Source organism: Pogona vitticeps, chromosome 4 (assembly GCF_051106095.1).
Source record: "Pogona vitticeps strain Pit_001003342236 chromosome 4, PviZW2.1, whole genome shotgun sequence".
Classification (NCBI taxonomy): Eukaryota; Metazoa; Chordata; class Lepidosauria; order Squamata; family Agamidae; genus Pogona; species Pogona vitticeps.
This window is the reverse complement of record NC_135786.1, coordinates 103953801-103977064: the sequence shown is the minus strand read 5'-3', so window position 1 is coordinate 103977064 and position 23264 is coordinate 103953801. Positions and strand designations below refer to the sequence as shown.

The window sequence follows — 23264 nt, the reverse complement described above, 5'->3', positions numbered from 1 at the left end:
GGAAAAGCCTGAAGAGAAAGGTCTTAGCCTGCCTGCAGAAGGGCAGCAAAGATGGGACCAGTCTTACCTCCTGTGGGAGAGAGTTCCAGACCCTGGGAGCAGTAACAGAGAAAGCCCTCTCTCGTGTCCCTACCAAGTACACCTGTGAGGGTGTTGGGACTGAAAGGAAGGCGTTTCATGATGATCTTGTAATGGACCAGCATATATCCCCAAAGGAAAATAAAGCAGATATCATCTATTCTAATTTGGGATGGTTAGGTCACCCATCTCCTACCATCTATTCTCCCTTATGGCTAGATATATGCTACAAAAATGCTGACTTTTCAAATTTTAGAGCTTTATTTACGAAGGATCATCTGTGCACAAAATCAGCAGAACATTAAAATGTTTTAACCTGGTCATCAGTCATGTAAAGTCCTTTCACTGAGAAAACAGATATCCTATCCAATCTCACAACAATGTTATGGAAAAGCCACTGTTATTTCCACTTTCAATAGTGGGACTGGAGAGGATGAAACAATGTCTCTAGAACCAGCAAGGGCTTATCAAGATTACCTTTTGGAAGTATTGTGTGTCTGCCCCATTTGCAGAGTGGTCGGAAGACCAGATGGGTGGGGTATAAATCAAATAAATCAAATAAATAAATAAATAAATAGATAGATAGATAGATAGATAGATAGATAGATAGATAGATAGATAGATAGATAGATAGATAGATAGATAGATAGATAGATAGATAGATAGATAGATAGATAGATAGATAGATAGATAGATAAATAAATAAATATTACTATTTCAGAAGAACTGTGAGTTTCTATTTCTCTGTCAATATTTAGTCAGAGAAAGTCTGAAGCAAATCACATGAACACAGAAAGTGTTTCACAGCTGACATTGGTCACTTTCATAGCACTCTTCTTCATGGGAGCCAGATATTCATGACAAAAGCTGCAAAATCTTGTTCCCAAAAGTTTTAAAAAATAATTAAATTAAATCTCTGGCAATTGTAATCAGAAATTGGTATTTCTTTGCAGTGGCACCATCTCTATGGAATGCTCTCCCAAAGGAGATACAACAGATGCCCTCCCTTCATATATTTTAAAGTTCCTAAAACAGATCTATTCAGAGGTGCCTTTGGGGAGAATCTCCCCAAATAGCTGGTATATTGGAGGAAGGAAGAGAAGAATGTTGCCATATTATAGTGTGTTCCAGAAATTATTCTGCAGCCTGTCTTGGGTTATGATTTCTGTATGTTGTATATTGTAATATTCTTGTTGTAAGCCGCCTAAAGTGGTCTTAATTGACTAGATAGGCGGGATATAAAATAAATAAATAAATAAATAAATAAATATGTTATTTAACGTGCATTTAATTTGTTGTACACTGCTGAGAGTAGTGACTGGCTAGATGGATGGTACAGAAAGCAAGCAAGTAAGAAAGCATGCAAGGACCACTCCCTGAGGTAGAGTTCCATGATGGTAGTAAAAGTGATTCCACAATAAAAAAAGACAAAAAAGTAAAGTTGTTCGGAGTCTACCCTGTCAGGTGAAGCAACTAAGGAAGGGTTGCTCGAAAGAATAGAGTGTTGAGGACTGGGAGGAGAAGATGTTATTTGATCGACTCTGTCATCCCCTTCAGGTGATTGGGAGCAGGGTTGATGAGAGGAGATTCCATCATCATCAGAAGGCGAACCAATATTGATTGATTTGGCAGTTTGTTGAAGCTGCTGAGAAATGACTGCAGCTTTAGATTTATGCTGTTTAGGTCTTTTAGGTGGAGAAGGCTCCATAACCAAAGAGGCTTTGGTGGACATGTGACGTTTAGTGAAGGGCTTTGATATCGAGGATTTTGGTATTGAGCGCTTCGATTTAAGGGTTTTTGAAGTTTTAGATGAAGTGGACGGAGTGTCGGAGTGGGATGGCGTGGTTGATGAATGTCGTTTTGAGGCTTCAGAAAGAGCCTTCTCCATTGTTTTGGTTTCTGAGGTGGCCTTACAAAGAGGTTGTGCCATTTTGGTTGGTTGAAGGGATTGTTCCCAAAGATGGAGTTTTACTCTGGATAAGCGAGAATGGAGGATTCCGCTCTTGAAGTTCCTACAATGCTGGCAGGAGGACATCTGGTGTGCCTCTCCCAAGCAAAAAAGACACTTGGAGTGGCTATCGGAGAGTGGTATTTTGTTATCACAGACCACACAGTGTTTAAATGGGCCCAAAGGGGCCATGAATAGGAGAAAATAATTTAAGGAGAAAAAAGATGATTGAGGCGGGGTGGTGGAGGTGCGGCTGAAGGCCGAGTGAAGTAGAAGAGAAAAAAATCTCTGATGATAATGAATTTGATCTAAAAGTTTAAAGGAAAAAAGACTGGTAACAGGAAGGAATCAAGAATAACTCTCTTTCTCTTTTACTCACAGAAGCAGAACTATGAGGCGCTCAATGCGGTGGTTGAAAGAAACTGAAAGGGGAGACTTGGCGCCAAGGTACTTATATGAGGGGGGAGGGGTCTTATTCTAATGTGTTTTTTGCTACCGCAGAAGCTCTAGAACTTTCTGGTGAGGCTCCGCACAGGCGCGGATCACCCAGGGTGTGATTCACAGCAGCCACAAAGAAGAACTCATCTGGAAAGGCCTCAGGACTTGAGTGGAAAAAAAGAGGGGGGGATTCAAAGAGACAACTGAAATCAGATTTTAAAAAATTCAAGGCACTTTTGAACAATAACCTCAGCTCTATTTTCAGTGCATGGAGGCTGTGAGTGAAGTAGGGGCAGGAAGAAAGGTTTGTGTTACTCATCATCAGTGACAGAGGAAAGAGTGCATAATACATGATTGTGGCAGATACTCTGCCGCAGAACAATTTGGAAGAGATTGCTTTCTTATACAAAATCAGTAAGAAAAAGCCCTGCTAAAGGAAAAAGAAAAGAAAGCCCTAAAACATTCCAAAAAGGGAGCAGTAAATCTTTTTCAAAGCTCCACTAGATGAAGCGACATAGAATGCACACCTGCAAAAACTGTCAAAGTCATTTAGGATAATTTTCCTTTAGTGATGGCCCCTGCTGTTTGCAGTTATTTAAGCTTTTAATTTCTGTCATTTTTGCATTTTCAAATACTGTATGCATTTTTCTCTGCCATTTTTGGACAAGGGGGAGGGGGAAGCAGACTTCTATTTCCTTCATGATCAGTATTCTAATAATAACCAGATCTCTTTTTATTTGCTAAAGTAAGAGGAAAAATACATTATTTGTTTTAAGCTCCAATAAAGTTTATAGAACATTTAACTGGGAAGGTACATGAGCAAAGTACCAAACTTACAATTCCAATATGTAGGTACAACATTTCTGTAAAACTTATGTAATAACAGTGTGTGGGTATGCTTCATCTGTATCTTTATTTATCTGCAGGGAAAACAGCATTTGGCTTGTTCAGTTTTCCCCAGTATGGCATTTCCTCATTCTTTTGAAACCAACACAAATGATAGGTAATCTTTTGACTACTGAGTGTTTCAACAGCAAAGGCAAGCAGAGAGCTGGCCTTGCAGTGGGGAAACTATATGGATGCCCTGTGGAACGTCTTCCCCCCAGAAGTCTATTATGCCCTGATTTCTGGAAGAGCTGCAAGACATTCTTCTTTGGGCTGGCAGAACCTAGGTGCTCATTTATTAAAATGTGGGAGAAATATGATCACTAACCCATAGCCATTTGGGACATCAGAGTAGAAATGGAAAAAAACTAGATGTTATAAAAGTAAACTAAGCCAGTCGGCCAACCAACCAGCCAACCAACCAGAAGAGTTTTAAAGGCCAAATATGTCATTTAGGAAGGGAGGGAGGGAGGGAGAAGGAATATCCACACATAAAGGAACACTCATGATTAAACTTTATACTTAGGCATATTTCTTTTAGCATACTGTCCAATGGGAAGGAACAGGATTGCAGAACCACTAGGTGCTGCTGTTGATAACTGTATAATAAAACTGGTATATTACTGGTAGAATGAAATGGAGCAAACAGCAATGTTATTTTTAGATTGCCTATAACAATGAATAGTCAAAACTAAGAGAAATATTTTCAGGTTTGATTGATTTCATTTTACTGATCTCATGTCTTTCTCCCAAAACTGAGACTTTTAATTCAGTAGGTTATATTTTAAAATGTACACCTTAATTCCTCAGTTTATTAAAATAAGTGGCAGAAGTATAGTCACTAATAAATATCCATTTTGCATTATCAAACTATAGCACATTAGAATTTAGGTGTTTTTTTTCTTTGCGCACTGCTATGTAAAAATAATAAGTGAGGCACAGAATAGACAAAATGCAATTTTTATTGGACCTATTAAATCAAATGAATAACTTTTCAAACTGATTCTATGGAGTTCACTGTGTTTAAAATCATTAGTATGTTTGTTTCCGCAAACACTGTTGAGTCAAGGGTCACTATTTTTTTTCCTTTACTGTGCAGAATTAAGAACATTAGATTAGTTACATTTATTGTACACAAATATTTGGTTTCAAATTACTTTGTGGTAACATTTGTGGTAACATTTCAAATTAGAAATTGTACATGAAAAATGTAAGAATGCGTATGATTTGTGCAGGTAGATGAAGTTAAATTTGATACTACCTACTGATCCATATAGTTTTAGCTTGTTCCAGACAATGAACAATATTCTTTCAGTATTTGAAGCCAACTGGATGTATTTTCAAAACAAGAAAAAGACATATTTCCTCAATAACAAATAATTAATCGAGGGAATCTTCTGTCAGAAGTGCTGGAAAAGCCACTTGCTCAGATGACTTTGGAGAGGTATTAGATTACCAATTACCATATCAAACAAAAGAGAAACTCTATGTTCAGATAGACTTTGAATGCCACATACTGTTGCCTTTAGGCTCTGCTACAGTGATTCCATGAATATCTTTCTGGTCATGACTGGAAACAGAATGCGGGACTTCGGGTGTGATTAGGCAAAGATCTTCTGATGTTCAGGCAAAAGTGATCAGAAGCAAACTCAAACACCACAAGTATGAGCAAACCAAGTTTACAGGTCCACTTAAGCTACTCTTAGGATGAAAGGAAATACTATTGCTTCACGTACGATTTGCTAAGTCTCAGATATCTATAATAAACTAATAGAACAAATTATAACAGTTGTAGAAGAATCCAAAATAGCATGAGTAGCAGCCTTAAAACTGAAATCAGTGAAACAAACCAGAACAACATTTGGTTTTCTTCCATTCAGATCAATTGCAGCATAAGCAAAAAGAGAACATCTGTAAGACAACATACAGAATGTATATAATCCTATGAAATTCACATTTAGAAGTAAAAACAAACAAACAGACCTGTTCACCACAGCATTGCTGAAAGTATGGAGAAAATAAGACGATGGATTGTACCCCAATAATGAGAACCTTTTGGAAGCAGGTTATTACAGTATTTTTACAAAATTACAAACCAGTTTATAAAGATAAGGGAAGAACACTTAATATTGCTTATGTGCATCAATGAAAATACAAATCTAAAACAAAAAGAATATATTTCAGTGTTACTGTTAGTGGCATGAATGAAAATACCATATAAATGGAAGACCTCAGCTAATCCTTGCATGAAGTAATCGATGGCAGAGTGTGCACAATTGCCTTGAATGAAAGATTAGCAAACTGAAGGGACTGAGGAGAATAAACTGCGAAGAAGGAATGAATACTTTTGAGAGAAGTATGGGGATGGATGAGGGCTAAGAAGCTGAAATTGTAATCTGGATAAGATAGAAATGCTGTGAGTTGGGAAATCCTCTGATCTGGTTGAAGGTTTAGACACAACTCTGGGCGAGGGCAAATTCTTCCCAGAAGGACTGGGTACACAGTCTGTGTGTTTTACTGGACTTGAAGCTGACAACACAGGTGTAGGTGGTACCAAGGAAGGGTTTTCACCAGTTTATTCAGAAGGCCTGTTTTACAGAATGCTGAATTAATCAAACTGGCATATACCTGTGCTAGATCTACCTTAGATTAGTATCATGGGTCTATCCTTGCAGGTGGTTTGAAAAGTGAAAGTAGTTCAAAATGCTTGTGAGAGATAAATGTTCTGAACATATTATAGCTATTCATTATCAGTTAGTTTTTATGCCTCTTCATTCCCAGTACCCAATTCCAGGTGATGCTTTCGGTTTCAGAGCCCTAAATGGTTGGGATTCCATCATCTGAAGGACTGTCACCTTAGGACCAGCATCAGAGGCCTTGCTCTGTCAGCAAAAGCTTTCTCAGTAGTGCCCGCCTGTCCTTCTTCTGGGAGACCTGTATGGGCCCGTCAGTTTGGATGCACTTGTCTTTAGGCACCATTGCTGTTTAAGTAATGTTTCAATTAAAGCAGTAAATTGTAACTGTCTTTTTAAGTGTTTTTAGAATCTTAAGAGCTGCCTTATGAGGACAAGGATGGTGAAACATATTTTCCAGATATATATGTACAAAGATATCATAGAAAGAAAGAAAGAAAGAAAGAAAGAAAGAAAGAAAGAAAGAAAGAAAGAAAGAAAGAAAGAAAGAAAGAAAGAAAGAAAGAAAGAAAGAAAGAAAGAGGAATACATTTAAAAGTGTTCAGGTGATGCACTGCCTCCATTACTATGTTCACTTTGTCTTTTCACAGGAAATCCAAGGGCCAGGATTTGAAGGACTGCACCAGTGTGATGTACATATCCAAAAGCACATTCTTGGGCCTGTGCTTCTCAAAAAACAGTCATCCTTTCCCCATGTCAGAAGATGGAGCTGAGACAAACTGAAGAAAACTGCATTGTGTGCCTGTCAGATTATGGAAGTTCATTAAATAAAGAAATCAAGGATGGAATAAGCTTTCAAACAATTGTAGCAATGCAAAAAGATTATGGCAAGAAATAATATTCTGTTTCTAAAGGGAACAAGGCTATAAAGATTAGAATTCAACATGCAGCATTCATTATCTCTACAATAACCAGAATGTCAGTTGCGCCACTAGAGGGCAGTCTCGTAATTTTTTTGCCCTCCGTATTTTCATTTTTAATTAAAAGATATGCTGAGTGTTTTGCAGTATAGATGACTCATAACTGACATGCCAAGACAAAAGATCCCTTCCTTAAAACAAAATTACCATTACCAAGGGTATCTATGTAACAGTTCTCTTTTGTCCAATTTTTTTCCTAACTGATTGCATTTACCATTTTTCATGAAAAATCTTTTCTTGAAGAAGACGCAAATTACCAAACTGCGGGCTCAACACTGTGCAGTGTTACTCTATATGACATCTGTCACATATAATATTTTATTCACATTACATAAATTGCTAGATAGGGTTTACGACTGCCCCAGCATCATGCAGCATTTCCAGCAGGAGAGAAGCTAGGAGTAGGTTTTTTTCAAACCACAATGTAATTCTACAGCTATCAGCTGAATCTGATTCCAAGTAAAAACATATAGGTTTTCCTCTTCTTGTTTTAGACACAAGTACATCGAAGTTTGCTTTGCATTTGCAGCATGGGGCCATCAGTTCAGAGTACAGATGTTCATCATGGTGGAAATAATTTTTATTTGCTCCTTTTAACCTCTCCCAGTTCTCCTTATTGACAGGATAGGAGGACCATGAGCTACAGAGTAAGCCATTTTTCTGGTGCAGGATGGGTGGGTGGGAAAGAGGAGATAATTAAAGGGAGGTTCCTAATGCATGGGGACACTGTGCTTTCTGAAACAATAAACATGTCAGTCTGTAGGAGTCTTGCCATAGTTTGAGCAGCAACCCAAATGAATACACTACACACAGCAGAGCTTGAACCATGTACATCAGTGTTTAAGAAATTATACTCTATAGCACATGACAATTTCTTATTCATGGCTAGAACAAAACACCTATTCAGACACATTATATATTTAAACTCATAACACAACATTCAAACAAACTGAGAACTCGCTGGAGAAACGTGTTAATTATATTGCAGAGACCATTTTGCTAATGGCTTTTCATAGGCTTTAATGGCTGAAATCCTGTTCAAGTCGCTGTAATGTAAAGTGGAAGTGTGCCAGGCCTTATGTCCAGGCAGCCAGCACTACACAGCCATTGTACAGTTCATTTTGCAGTTGTGCTACTGATTATGTGGCTCACAACTATGCAGTTCACTACTGATTGCATGGTTCATGTTGGGATTGTTGTGCAACACAACTGCAGAAGTGCTTCATGGATATCATTTTTACCCTGCCACTACTTTATCCACTGCTTCTGTAGCTTTGTGTTCTGCACATGTAGCTGTACAACAGGAGTCTAGCCCAAATGCCCAAAAGTCTTTGCAATAGGATGTGACAGGACATTTCTGGTAATAGCATTCAAAGTAAGACAAGTTTTGTTGCAGTGATAGAAGCCGTGATAAAATTATTTCAAAAAATGAAAGATATTGCATCTAAAATACAATTGTTTTGAATATAATCATTTGCTTTTTTGATGTATGTATATTTCAGTATTTCAAGTGGTGGTAACTTGTCAGGATTTTGGGAAAGAGGAAGATCACTTTGTATCCAAATATCCTATACTTCTTTAATTCAGCTACATGTTACTGAACTGATTGATTGATTGATTGATTGATTGATTGATTTGATTTTCATACCACCCATCTGACCAGTGGTCACTCTCCTCAAGGTATGAACGTTCTATAAATTTCATTGGGGACAAGGATGCACTGCTAACTTATTAATTATAATGTCTGTTCATCATAACTGTGCTACACCAAATATGTGTGAGAGCTTTATATGTCAGTATTTAAAGCACAGAATGTTTTATTTTAATGGCCACAGTCTACCCACTCAAGTGAAATAATGCTTCTGAGAAAGGATACACAGGAAATCATATTCATGGTAGCAAGCAGATCTGCCAAAGTATTTATCTTTGTACTGCCTGAATTTCCTATTTTTAAGTAACGCTTTGGAAATGAATTTTTTTTATATCTATTTATTTGAAAAGGAACATTAATGGGCACTAACAAACCCTCAAAATGTAATTTCTAGTAAGTGTTGAAAAGACAGAGATATATTTATGGCCTGTGTCAAAAAAAAGAAAGAAAGAAAGAAAGAAAGAAAGAAAGAAAGAAAGAAAGAAAGAAAGAAAGAAAGAAAGAAAGAAAGAAAGAAAGAAAGAAAGACTTTGCAATGGAATAAAACTGTGAATGCCGTAAACATTATAACCTGTTTTTACTTTTCTTTTTATTGAATCTAATTTAAAATTTATCACAGGGTTATGCTGAACCTAACTTATACAGAAGGGATAGGAATTATTAGTCAGCCATGAAGGCATGAAAGAGTTAACAGTAAAATACATGCCAAGGTTTTAATAAGGCTTAACAATAAAAAGCTTCAGCCCTCTACTTTCACTAGATTTTGTTGTGGTGGTTTTTCCCTTGCTTAGGGCAATCCATCTGTTAATTTTGACTTGCAGTGCAGTTAAGCTCTCTCCTTCTCCGTCTCCCTCCCTCGTACACCCACAACCAAACAGCCCAGAATAGCTTACGAGGAGGCAGACACATGTCTGGCAGAAATAGAACCATTATTTTCAGAATATTTGAGACAAAGATGGATCATGAATTTCTGATTTCTGTTGCTTCATTTGCGGGATGCAGTCTCCTCCCAACCTCTTGCAGGAGGCTACAGAAACAATAGCAATGCCAATACGATGAAACAATTTGTGAGAAGATTATTTACCTTCTATCCTACTATGTGGGTGCCATTTGTTGTTGTTGTTGTTGCATATATTAATTCATTAATTTTTTAAAAAATCTGCGGTTCATTCGGCAATGGGGGGGGGGAAGAAAGAAACCTATGCTGTTTGTGCTACAGATTAGTAAATATTCATCGTTAACAACTGATCTGCACTGTGACCAATGCCAATATTCTCACTGGGCCAAACTGGCCTTGTTTTCAATAAAAGCAGAGAAGTAGCCTCTCCCTTGAGCCCTGTTAGACTGACGTTGCAGTTGGAACTGTCATCTTCACACAAAAGCAAAAGGGCTGGGTTTTACAAACGTAAAGCCTAATTGGGAGATCTTCATGGTTGTACCCTTGACATTTATTTAAACCTCATCAAAAAAACAGGAAATAACCGAACTAATTAGCGGACAGGCATACAAACTACTATTTGTTGGGGGAGCGAGAATATTCACATTCTGCTCCAGAAAATGACAATAATCCTAATGACGATGTCAGAGAAAACAGCATTAATGTGATCTTCAAAAATGGAGATGACTTGGTTTTTATATACTATTTTATAATGCCAAATCTTCCCAGCAGCCTGGCCCCGAATTATTGATATCTTTTTAATAAATACACAAACAACTAGCTTGATATTTATCTCTGGAGACAAACATATTAAAATCCCCATCCTAGAGATAGAATCGAAGAGAAAATACATTAAATATCTTAGGGCTGTTTTTTATTTAAATTCTTACACTGCTTATTTTGTGTTCCTTTGAAAAAATGCCATCTGTAGGTGTAATTCACACTAGAATGCTTAAAATGTTGCTGAACAAAAAAAATCAAAATTAGCAAAGGTGGTATTAATAAAAAATTGGGGACATGTAAGAAAGACTCAAATGTACTAAATAACTAGCTAATGATTTATCAATGTGATCTTTCAGCAGCAACAGTACCAAGGAACTGAGCCTAGAAATAATGTTTGGCACCTAGTAACAAAATTTATTTTAACATGATAATGTCATTTTTCTTAACCATTAAAGTTTGGGTGACTTAATTACTGGTACCTAGCTTATGCATAAGGTACACTGTTCTGAAAACTTGCTGAGAAAGATGTAAAATAAATAAAATAAGTGCTCTCCCAGCATATATTTCTCAGTAATGGCACAAAATACATTACAAGTGTTTTAAGATAGGCTCCATAACTGAACAATTAATGTAGAAAAATGACAAGATTTTTCATGTTCACAGATATAATAAATGTATAAAGAGAGATCTATAAGAAAAGTCAAATTAAAGCTACAAATTGTGCCATTTAGATTTTGCATTTAAAAGACAACTATATACTGTATTTTAAACAAAGATGATAGAGATTTTGCCACTTCAGTTTACAGAACATAATGAACTTGTAGGGTGATATGCTAGCTATTATATAATGCTTAAAACTGTTAACTATAAATTTGCTGTTTTCACATGAACCACTTGCTTTCTCAGTTGTCTCTATATAGATTATTTACAGGACCGGGTTTTCTGAAAAACCTGATGTATTGCAAGTTCTATGCAACATGCAGAAGCTACAGATACCGATGTTTATCACCACAGGCTGAAACTAATATTTGTAAAAGCAAATATAGTCTACTTGCCTATTAAAATATAAATGCCAAGAGTTCTTCCACTAAAGTTGAGTTAGGCAGAAAGTAGGTGTGGATATATTGGTAGAGCTCAATGATAAGCAAAGATTTCTTATTATCAAATATTTTAAGAAGAGCAGTAACAATTACTCCCACACTATGCTGAATTATACTGCTGAAATGAGCAAAGTCTGAGTGGATATTTCTGTGTGGAAGGCCTTTGAGCTTCATTCAGCTTTGTTATTCAAAACAAATACCTGATCTCTAAATCTTCTTTGAGTTTAAGTCTTCTGAATCAAGTTGGTTGGTGGATACCAGGATTCTGACCAAAAAAACCAAAAGGAGTTTCAACGCACCCTCAAGTCTACCCACTCTGAACTAAGGGTTCAACAGCAACCCTAGCATTGCTACTCATACATTTGAATCACATCACATTAAAGAAATACTGAAGAATTACTGGTTTTCCCCCTTCCTTAAAAGATACAGTCAACTACTGTCAGATATTGTATTTTGTGTTTGCACAAGTAAAAAGGTCAGTGCCGACCCCACTCCACACAAACAGGTTTCATGCAAAACATTTATATAAATACAGTGGTGCCTCACTTAGCGATGTTAATCGGTGCAGCAAAAATCGCTGCTAAGCGATTTCATCGCTAAGCGATTGTAAAAAGCCCATAGAAACGGATTAAAACGCATTTAATGCGTTCCCATGGGCTTAAAAACTAACCTTATGCGAAAATCCTCCATGGTGGCAGCCATTTTCGGTGCCTCTAAAGCGAGGCAAAACAGCGGGCAGCCATTTTGTTTACCTGGTGGCCATTTTGGAACCGCCGATCAGCTGGCCGAAAATGGGGGCTTTGCGATGATTGCTTCCCTGCGATCATTGCAAAGCAAAATTTCCCCATAGGGGTCATCGCAAAGCGATCGCTCTTGCAATGGCAAAAAGTGCATCGCAAAGCAATTTCATCACTATACGGAGGGATCGCTATGCGAGGCAACACTGTATAAGGGTGAGTTGTTTTTAGCTTTTGTGTTTTTCTTTCTGTTTGGTTTTTAAATTATTAGATTAATTAATTATTATTTTTTTGCAAAACACTTCCATAGATGTTTGACAAAAAGGTCCTGTAATCTTACCTAACAGGGAGAAAACCTTTGAAATTTTTCATTCAGGTATGAGAACTTCATAAAGGTCTATATCTCTGTATTCTAAGCTCTGCTATTGATAGTAACACATGAATGCTGGCAATGCCACAGAAATTTGAGGAATGTCCCAAAATTCAAAGAGATACATGACTGAATATCAACAGTTATGTCATCAAAGTATTCATATTTGTGACTAGCAGTATTTCACTAGCTTTCTACTATATAAAACCTCTCCAGGACACCACAGGACAGGCAAGTTTACCTAGCAGTGTTGTTTCTAGTCACACCTGGAGGAGGTCAACTGCCCCAACATTTCCCTTCAGCCAGATTTACTGCTAAAGTGACCTCCTTTTTTGCTCTCTTCTTCCCAACAGCAATGACTGAAGTGGGCAAAATGGGGAGAGAGTGTGACTCCTCCAAGCCTTCAATTGGTCTCAAATCCTTATTAGCAGCTTTCCTAAGGTGTTTCTTTTTCCTCGGCAATGAGGTACCCAGTGTGAAGGTTCTGATTTTATTTATCAACTGACACAAGTTCTAGGATAGTTTTGTCTAAAATAGTTTTTAAGGTTCTGGTTTCCAAACGACCTTCCCACTTTTTTCCCTCCTGATTTCTGTGGAATCTTTATTTTGTTTGCTGATCAGTATTATTCCTAACAGTTTTCAATCACACGCCACTCCAAGCATTGTTTCATCTTTTTGGGCCTAGACCAAAGCCCCCCTTGTGGTTCCTGAACCCAGGTTTACTATGGAGAAAAGAAACCTTCCCATGTCTGAAACCTGACAACATTATTAATTTCTAGTAAAAAAATTCTCAAGTAGCAGGATTATGAAACATTTCTGCCACGGCTGCTGGAGAATCTTTGCCAGTCAGAGCAGACAATATTTAGGGGAAATAGACCAATAGTCTCCTCTGGTATAAGACAGCATCATCTAACTTTGGTTGGATCTCAGTATATCTTACCAACAACAGAATGAACTTTAATCAGGAGAAAGGGAACTGAAGCAATTCTCTCTGCTGCTCAAAGATCCCCAAATTTTTGCTTTAGAAAGCTGGAGCAATCTTAAGAGAGAGCAAAAGAGTGCAGCTGAAAGGAGTAGAAGCAGGAGTCTCCTCATGCAGTGTGAGATTCTGTATTTTCTGTTCCTGATTTTTCAACACTACTGAACACGTTTGTGGCTGTGATGAAAAAAAATTACAGTGTGCACTTTACCTGTGTGAGACGTCTTTTCTCCGTATTTAGTCTTTGTGTGTTGGCCAATGTATAGATGGGAGTATATTGCACAAAACCAGAGCTAGAAGTTCCATATTCATCTTCTGTTTCCTACAAAACAACATTGAGATTGAAACTCCTTGCACACACACAGTTGTCATTTAAAAAAAAGTCACTATGAAAAATGTAAAACTTAGTAGTAAGATAAAATAGCTGCCAAATAACTTTTGGATATGATGAATTATTCAAAAACAATTGCAATCTAAATCATGTATTCACCTCAGAAACCTGGGAATAGGGGAGACCAATAACATTAGATCAACTCTCTTTACAGAATACAGAATATTGCAGATGAACATATTTTTTTTAAAAAAACTCTAATCTGAATAAACAAACAGTGGCATGATGAGATATACTTTTATATTATTGCCCCTGAAAGTTAAAGAGGTTCAAGAATGCTAAAATACTGCCACCATTTACAGATCTCATGAAATCTAAACAGACAACTACACCTTCTGAATTATAGTTCTTTGGTAAAACTCTCTTGCTTTAAATTCTCAGCTTGAAGCAAAGGCTTCAACTGTGATATCAAAGCAATCAGCTTTATGAAAACATACATCCTGTTAATGTATCTTTGAAGACCTCTGTTTTTCCATGATAAATATGCAAACAATAAAGAGATTATTCAAGTGGATGCATACAATGACAGATAGTTGCCAGAGGGCTCGTTATAAAAAATGTATTGTTGAACAAAGGGCTAAGCATATTTCAAAAGTCATTAAAAACACAAATCTTGTGGGATTTGTAAGATATATACTTCAAACTGAAGCAAGAAACAAGGTAAGAAAATACAAATTCTGCTACTTACCTTGTGTTTCAACTTACTCTTCACCTCCTTTATTCCCTGTTTTGCATGACTTTTTGCCTAGAGAAAAGGGGGGAAAAGAAAAAGGGCTAACTGGATTTGTAAAACAGTGATTTGTAGAATATGCTCTATAAGATGAAGTTTAATTAAAAATTAAGATCTCACATTATGTAGAAACAAAGACTTATTAAGGTTAGGTTAGTGGTGCTCCACAAACTAGTTTTTTCATAGAGAGATATTTCTCAGTACTTCATATCTACAAAGAAACCACTCTTAAGCTCATATTTTGGTGTATTTAAAGAATCAGCTAAATTTAATTTGACTTCATGTCATTCAAAGTGAGACTTACGGTTCCCCTCAATTTTGAGATGAAACAACTATTTTTTAGCTATCAAGTATCTCCATTAAAGTTTCTTGGACAATGTATGCTTTCTTCAAAAACATGTTAAGTTCAAAGAGAAGAAAGAGTACTACCACCAACGGCCCACTTGGACACAAGTTTTGCTGTCGGAACTACTACATCTGAAGGTTTCTCCCAGCAGCTGTAATACCTAGCAGTTTGCTGTACAGATCAGCTATTGCAGCTTTGTTGTTGTTTAGTCATTAAGTCGTGTCTGACTGCCTCCCAGGGTTTGGTCAAATCCCCCTCACGGATTGCTTCCTTGTCGTGGCGAAAGGGCTCGAGTAATTTAGAGAAGCTATGGGCTATGCTGTGCAGGGACACCCAAGATGGATAGGTCATAGTGGAGAGTTCTGACTAAACACGATCCACCCGGAGCAGGAACTGACAAGCCACTCCAGTATCTTTGCCAAGAAAACTCCATGGACAGAAACAAAAGGCTAAAAGATATGACACTGGAAGATGAGTCCCTCAAGTTGGACGGTGCCCTTCAAGTCGGAAGGTGTCCAACATGCTACTGAGAAGAGCAGAAGACAAATATAAGTAATTCCAGAGCTAATGAAGTGGTTGGGCCAAAGCCGAAAGGATGTTCTGCTGCAGACACGCCTGGAAGTGAAAGGAAAGTCTGATGCTGCAAAGAAAAATACTGCATAGGAACCTGGAATGTAAGATCTATGAACCTTGGTAAGCTGGATGTGGTCAAGCAGGAGATGGCAAGAATAAACATTGCAGCTAGCCATGTCCAGAAATGATTAAGTATAAGCCTGTTAGTGGCAAAATTGTGTGAGGAAAAATCTACTGAGGAAACAAAGAGAAGACTGATTTTCCATCAATCTGTTAATGAACTGTATGTAAATTATAAATAAGCCTATGAGCACATGGAACATGTATTTACCTGGGTTATTTTTCTTCATAGGTTGAATCTGATTTTTAACTAATGTACAATTTAAAATTCTCTTTTAAAGGGGGGCAGATTAAAGAACTTATTGATTGATTGATGACAAGAGTCTCAAAGGAAGATTATGATTTGGAAGAATAAATATTCAGGCAACAAAGTCTCGCTCTTCTTGTCTATCTGACACTTCTGAGTTGTTTCACCCACATTTTCCCAGGGTCCATGTACAGGAGAAGAGGTACAAAACTTCTGCAGTGATGTTTGCTTTACAACATGTCCACTTCTGGCAAACTGCCAGCTGCTGTTGAAGGACTATTTGCAGCAAGCCAGGCCTGGTGGGGGAAGGGGGCATATTAACTTTAATGAACAGTCTAGCCAAGCAGTAGGCAGATGGAATGTTTAAGTCGCTCATTCCAACAGGAGCCACAAAGTCCCTGTTTGAGACATCAGCAGCTCCCATGCTTCTAGCCCACTACAGTAATTTGTTTTGTAAGACTAGTAAACTACAGAGCTTGTGTACATGAGGATGCCAAAGGTACTATATGTAGACACCTGAACAAAGGATCATTTTTAGTAAAAGAGTGGTAGAATATACCAAATGGGCAGGATATAAATCGAACAAATAAATATAATTAATAAATAAAATAGCTATTGACCAGAAGGCTACTGGTGTCCTGTAAGATTAGCACAATTTGCTGTGGCTAACTGATGAGGTAATGGGACTCATGCTAGTTATGTGCGTTGTCATATGCCTGATTGTGCAATCAATCTGGCACCCTGTCAATTAGCTGCAATTAGCCATAATCATAGCTACTTACATGGATTTTATGTAAATACTAACAAAAATCTGGTCATTTTAAAGGCTAAAATAAATATAGCTAATGTTATGAAAGTTTATAAGGGCAGCTGCTGCTGCTATTAATTGTATTCATATATTGGAGATTAAATTGCCAAAAGATATCTATGAAAAGGACTTCCAGTCTTGCTAAGAATGTCCAAAAATGTACCTATGAACTCTTGATTGAGATAGTGATTTATAGCTTCTGGCTAGATGGGAAACAGGAAGTATCTCCAACTGTTGCGACATGCAGAAAGATGACTAACAGAACAAGGAGAATAGGCTAGAATTTTAGAGAAAGATGGGGATAAAGAGGAAGAGACCCAACTTCTTTGACAAGCTGCTATAGAAGGCTACCAAATAACTTGCTTTGAAGAATGAGTGAAATGATTTTCTTCCTAGGAAAAAATGAAATTCAGCTTGGATAGAAAAACATGAGAGTACAAACTAGAATTCCAGCATACAGTCATGGAAATGAGTGGGACTCCAAATTACTCCTTTTTTTCGCTTGTGGCATAATCCCTTCCCTTTCCTGAGGAAGAAACTGGACAGGATCCTGCAATATAGCAGGAACAGGAAACACTATTTATGGTCCTGGATGTGCCAACTCTGTTCCTACAACTTATATCAACTTCTTCTTCTGAAAATAAGTATGTGAAAAAATATTTTTGTAATATTTTGAATTGACCTAGAATGTGGGGTAGTTTGTACAGCCATATATAGATAACTCTTACATATCGGTATGCTGTTTTCACAGCTGGGCTGGCTTTGTTCATTGCTGTGTTGATCAGGGCTCCTCCTTTCTGAAATATACAATATAAAGATATAGATATAAATATATAGAAATGCACTATATCAGCACAGAGCTGCCTTAGAGTGGTCCTTCGACTAGATAGGCAGGATATACCTCTGGGTAGTGTGGGCGGCATATAAATAAATAAATAAATAAATAAATAAATAAATAAATAAATAAATAAATAAATAAATAAATAAATAAATAAAAGCAAACTGCTACAGTTTTTAAAGGAAAATGAAACTCCGGCTGACTTAAAATGCAATTCCCCAACACCACCCCATTATATGCCTCATTGACAACCTCTAAAGCTGCATTTTGTCTACTCATGCAAACAAGAATAGCACTCAAGAGTTATAATGTGATACTTCCAGGGTTAACGTATTTATCAATGCATGTCAAAATAATTATATAAGACACAATCCCCCAGGAAGTTATATTTAATAAATTTTGATTAAATGGGTGTTGTCTAAGTGTGGCTTGCACAGAAGTTCATTGTCTGTATAATTTAATATCTACAGTACGTACTCCTGGATATTCTTCTCAACGTTAATAAACAAGAATTCTATCACACTGTGACAAAGAATGGAAACTACTGACATATTTTATACTGCAAGACAAATATCACGCTATTCAAAACTGGCTCACCTTTACTGTATGTACCCATTGGTTATATGATCTTGAATTTCCTGCAATGTAAATTAACAGGCAACAAAAAAGTTAGAAATACTATAACTTGTGTAAATACACACACACACACACATCAGACATTTATACTTAGTGCTTACAATTGCATTAAAAAAATTCAGATCACATGCACTATGGCGTGTTCTTCATTTATAACCACAGTTCTGCTTTATTTCCAATAGCACTTTAGGCTATATTACCTTTCCTGAGGAAAAAGAAACCATTTGATATGAAGAGAAATCACTTCTTTTTATTACAGCCAAAGTTTTAGTTTAGTTTTAGACCTCCTTAAGTCTTCTAAGGTCTGAAAAATACATTGAAATTATGTTTTGTTTATACAGCTTTAAAATGAGTGTAGAAAGTTATTTATTAGGGTGTTAAATGACAGATTTCTTTTCTTTTCTGCCATCTACAGTAGCTATTACCTTTGTAGGTGAAGAAAATGAGGCAAATGGGAGAAGTACAAATATATATGTGTTCACTGGGTACTATTACACTAATAAATGGCTCACAATGGTCAAGTTAAAATTTGATTGCATGAAAGAGCTACCTTTGCTTCTGAACCTATTTAGCGGAAGAAGTCGGGCTTATGCTTTTAGCTTTGAGATAATACTGAACATAAACTTACTGTTAATTTTGAGACAGTGCAAGAGGCAATGATACAACTTTTATACCTGTAATTGGGGCTTGGAAAAAGGAGAGAACAACATTTCCCGAGAAATAAATTAGCTTCACCCTAATAAAGCTAACATCTAAAGTGAAATTTTGTTTACTTTGCACTTGTTGGAGCAAAGCCCAAAATACACCTCATATTGACTACTGCTATAGGTGGAACAACATGACAGTGGCAGATACGTGCCTTTAAATGTGGATGGCTGCCAAACACCTATGTGGGAAGCAGCAGCAAGCTCTAGTGAAGAAACAGGAAGGGACTCTAGCTCAGTGGTAGAGCACAAGCTTTGCACATTGAAGCATCCCAGTGATCAGTCAGTTCAAAGGATTCATTTCTTTTCTCACAGGCTAGTTGGCAGAAAAGTCATTAGGATAGACAGGTGGGCAAAGTTTCAGCATCTGTTCCCACCTGCTGCTTTTCCTTTAGGAACATGAAACATACAAACAGGTCTTCACACTCACTCATTTTGAGATTTTTGACAACACTCACATGCTGTGTCATGTACAATCCTATCTCAAAGACCAACTTGATAATGAAGCACATGGTCCAGAGTTTACAATTTATTTGCATTCAGTATTTTCAGTTAGAATGTGAACTGCACATTATTTCACAAAGAGGAGTGGAAATCTGAGTAGTAGTTCAAGACCATGTTGGACACCAAATTGGGACTTGAGACTGGGGTAAAAGCCACATAATCTACAAAAATGCCCCAAATACCAGCCAGCATTAATGTTGAAAAGAAATCTCTACAATTATGTGCAACCTAATCCTATGCATCTTCTCCTGGGAGTGTGCTATAGGTTGTTCCATTAACCTTACTTCCAAGAAAGTTTACATAGTAGCTTAAAATAAACTGAGAAATGAAAAATAATTTTTCTTGTGCAAACCCCTTTTTAGTTACCTAATTTTAACCATTTATAACTATTTAAATTAAAATTCAACATCAAATATATAAATATAAGATATATACTCAAAACCTGCTACATCAGTGTCTGGTGTTAATTATCTAAATCTAATGAACAAGTGACAAAAATGAAACTGCTATTTTAAAGAAATGCTCCTCTTGTTTCTGGAGAGATTTGTGGACTGTGATAATTCCTCCATGGCTTTTGGTGCATATGCACTCTCTCCCCACAAGGGTATGAAAAATAGACACATTTGCTTTAAAAATGGAAAAGGAGATTTTTAAATCAAGCTGAAATGATGTGTTCAGCATTAAAAATCTTGACACTGTGAATGACCAATTTCACTGTAGATGACCATCATCAACATTTTAAAATCACAGAACTGAACAAACCATACCTCTTCAAATGTTGACCCAGTGGAAGACAACACTTTATCAATGTTTGTATTTTCAGAAATATCTCATCAATTTTATAAAACTAAAAGTCACTTGGCAAAACAGGGACAATGGCAAGCTGAAAACTAATTTTAAAGACCACTGTCATCCTCTAAAGTTTCTATGAGTGCAGCGAGAAAGCAGGAAACTTAATCTATACCTCCACTGAAGCCACCTGAAGCAATTTCTTCTTCAAAAACATCAGAGAACGCTTTTCCTGCATTTAGCTTTGCGAGCCGACCTTCAATAAACTGAAATAAATAAATGGATCAAAGCAATGATCACTTGATTAAGAAATGACATTTTAAAATTTCTTATTTCTTATGGGTTACAGAAAATGCCATGAGCAGAAAACTTCTATATAGTAGCATTACCCTGTGATTACCCCCCTTTCCTTCCTTCCTTCCTTCCTTCCTTCCTTCCTTCCTTCCTTCCTTCCTTCCTTCCTTCCTTCCTTCCTTCACTGTGGCCCAAATCTTGCTGCTTGGCATAATAAATTGTGCTATAATAGGTACATTAAATCAATGAAATTTGACTCGCCAAATCCCCATTGATTCAATAGGCTTACTCTAGTGTGATTTATTACACTAGTCAACAAGCTTGTGGCCTGTGAAATGCAGGCAGGTTATGTATGGTGGCACTAAAATCCCAACAATATAGAGATACTGTGATCCAGAAATGAGGGGTTGTGGGTGCAGTCTGCTTTGAAAGGGGCCACACTGTCCATGACAATGCAGTAGAACTATTCTGTGGCAAAGATTTTTTCATACTAAGTAGATAACATTTTCTTCATATTTGAAGATGAGGTACCAAAAATATAATTTTTCATAAAGAAGATAGGTCTGTGCAAAATACTGGAAAAGAAAGAAGACTTTCTGTTTAAAGGAAGAGTAATTAAACATCGGGATCTTGTTGAAATGAATAAAATGAGTATGTTTTATATTTTTATGTTTACTTATGTGTCTGCTCTTGTCTGCTCTTTCATTTGCTTACGTTCTCCACCAGTTCAATATTTTCTTTCTTCGATACAAATTTATGCTTATATTATCTTATATACTGAAGCTGCTACTCCTGGGTAAAGAAGATCAAAGACCCCAAGGTCTTCTTCACTTGTTTGTTTGTTTGTAACATTGTTACCCACCTTTCTCCTTGAAAAAGACCCAATATATAAAGTTGAAAACAATTATATCATAAATATAAATACAATATTTAAAGTAAAGAACAATGACCATAAAGAGATGCCTTACATCATTAAAAGGCAATATTAATGCAAAGAACAATAAATATTAAAAAGAAAACAGTAACAAATGCAACTTTGAGAAATGGAAAACCCAAAAATGGAAAGCACTAGTAGTACTAAAAACCCAGTCAAAGCAGTGATGCATAGCAATCCATCTAAAAATCATACACAGGTAGCTAGTTGCTGAGGGAAGGCTTGCCTGAAGAGAAAGGTCTTTGCCTGCTTGTGGAAGGACAGCAAAGATGGGGCCAGCCTGGCCTCCTGTGGGAGGTAAGTCCAAAGGGTTGGAGCAGCACCAGAGAAGGCTCTAACCTGTGTCCCCATCAGATGCGCCTGTGAAGGTGGCACGACTGAGAGAAAGGCCTCTCTTCATGATCTTAACAGCTGAGCCGGCTCATAATGGGAGATACGGTCTTAGAGATAGCTTGGACTCAGGCCACTTAGGGCTTTATAGGCTAAAACCAGCACTTTGAATTGTGCTCAGAAACTGATCAGCAGCCAGCAGAGCTGCTGTAACAGGGGGTTATGTGAACCCTATAATCATCCCCAGTCAGCAATCTGGTGACTGCATTTTAGACCCACTCAAGTTTCCTGACACTCTCCATTGGCAGCTCCACATACAGCGTGTTACAATAATCCAGCTGGGAAGTAACTAGGGGATGTATGACAGTGGACAGATCAGATCTCTCAAGAAACGCACATAGCTGGTGCACTTGTTTTAATTGTACAAGTGTGTTCCCGGCTACAGCCAAGATCTGGGCATCCAGGCTCAGAGATGAATTGAAGAGCAGCTCCAAGCTGCACACCTGTTTCTTAAGTGGGAGTGTAACATTATCCAGTACCGGCTGCATCCCTATTCCTTGATCTGCTTTTCGACTTACCAGGAGCACCTTTGTCTTGTATGGATTAAGTTTCAATCTATTCACCCTCCTCCAGTCTATTACTGATACAAAACACTGATTTAGAGACAAAACAGCTTCCTTGGATTTAGGTGGCAATGAGAGGTAGAGTGTCGTCCGCCTACTGGTGACACTGAAAATCAATGACTTTTTAAAAATCAGATTGGTTGAAATCACGATTTATATCATGATTTAAATTAAAAATTGATTTTTTAAAATATCAAAATATCTAATTTTAATTTTTTAAAAATATTTAAATTAAATCCACCCTGGCAATCAGCAAGAAAATCCTCTTTTACATCTCCACAAGATTTGCTTCCGACAGCAGAAGGCCTAACAGAATACCCTCCTCAAAGATCACAACCCAGGAGGGCTTCTATGGGAGAATATGGCCATTTTGAAAGTGCTTTTTTTCACTCTGCAATTCTCTAATTCATTATTATTTTTTATTGTTTCTGAAGACAACTTTGCCATTTCAAAATTCTGATATAGGGATAAACATATGGTGCTTGTGCATATTATTCTACTTAAACTGGGAGAGAAAAATACCACTGCACTCCATACAGTATCTAATGGAAATTCTTGAGAGGGGGTTCATCCTGTAAGCTGCCATAGCATGACAATTTTGTATCCATCAATATAAACCTACCCATCAATTTAAATCTGGCATATAGGCACTTACCCTAAGTACAGTGCAGCCACCTCATTTCGAGAAAGCTATGGCTCAGCCATAGGGAGGGTTTCTACAATAGGCCAAGGGATGTTTTTTTTTGTAGTCTGCCTGAGGACAATTTAAGTGCCATGTCCCTCCCTCCCCATAACAGTGGCATGCAACCACCATTCCTAGAACTTGCTCACCGTCTGTCTTTCTATTTACAGTCTATTAGTTCAGATTGTGTTTGACATTATTCAGGAAGAGATTAATTCTTTTGTGTTGGTGTCCAATGCTTTTCTGTCTGTCACTA

General features: G+C 37.2%; 1 protein-coding gene across 4 annotated transcripts in view; it reads right to left on the bottom strand.

The window, feature by feature from the left end:
- The window catches only part of DENND1B (DENN domain containing 1B), a 217211-nt gene that overhangs the window by 12162 nt on the left and 181785 nt on the right, over window positions 1-23264 (bottom strand). For 2 of the 4 annotated variants that reach the window (XM_072998076.2, XM_078392296.1), the window contains 6 exons: window positions 20321-20411; window positions 18110-18150; window positions 17403-17471; window positions 14539-14595; window positions 13671-13781; window positions 10561-11638 (listed from right to left, as the gene is read on the bottom strand). In XM_072998076.2, the coding sequence (XP_072854177.2) occupies window positions 11612-11638; window positions 13671-13781; window positions 14539-14595; window positions 17403-17471; window positions 18110-18150; window positions 20321-20411 (396 nt within the window). In that variant the 3' untranslated portion in view covers window positions 10561-11611. Of the gene's footprint in view, window positions 1-10560; window positions 11639-13670; window positions 13782-14538; window positions 14596-17402; window positions 17472-18109; window positions 18151-20320; window positions 20412-23264 lie in introns of those variants that run through there. The other 2 variants (XM_072998074.2, XM_072998075.2) reach the window with 1 other exon arrangement.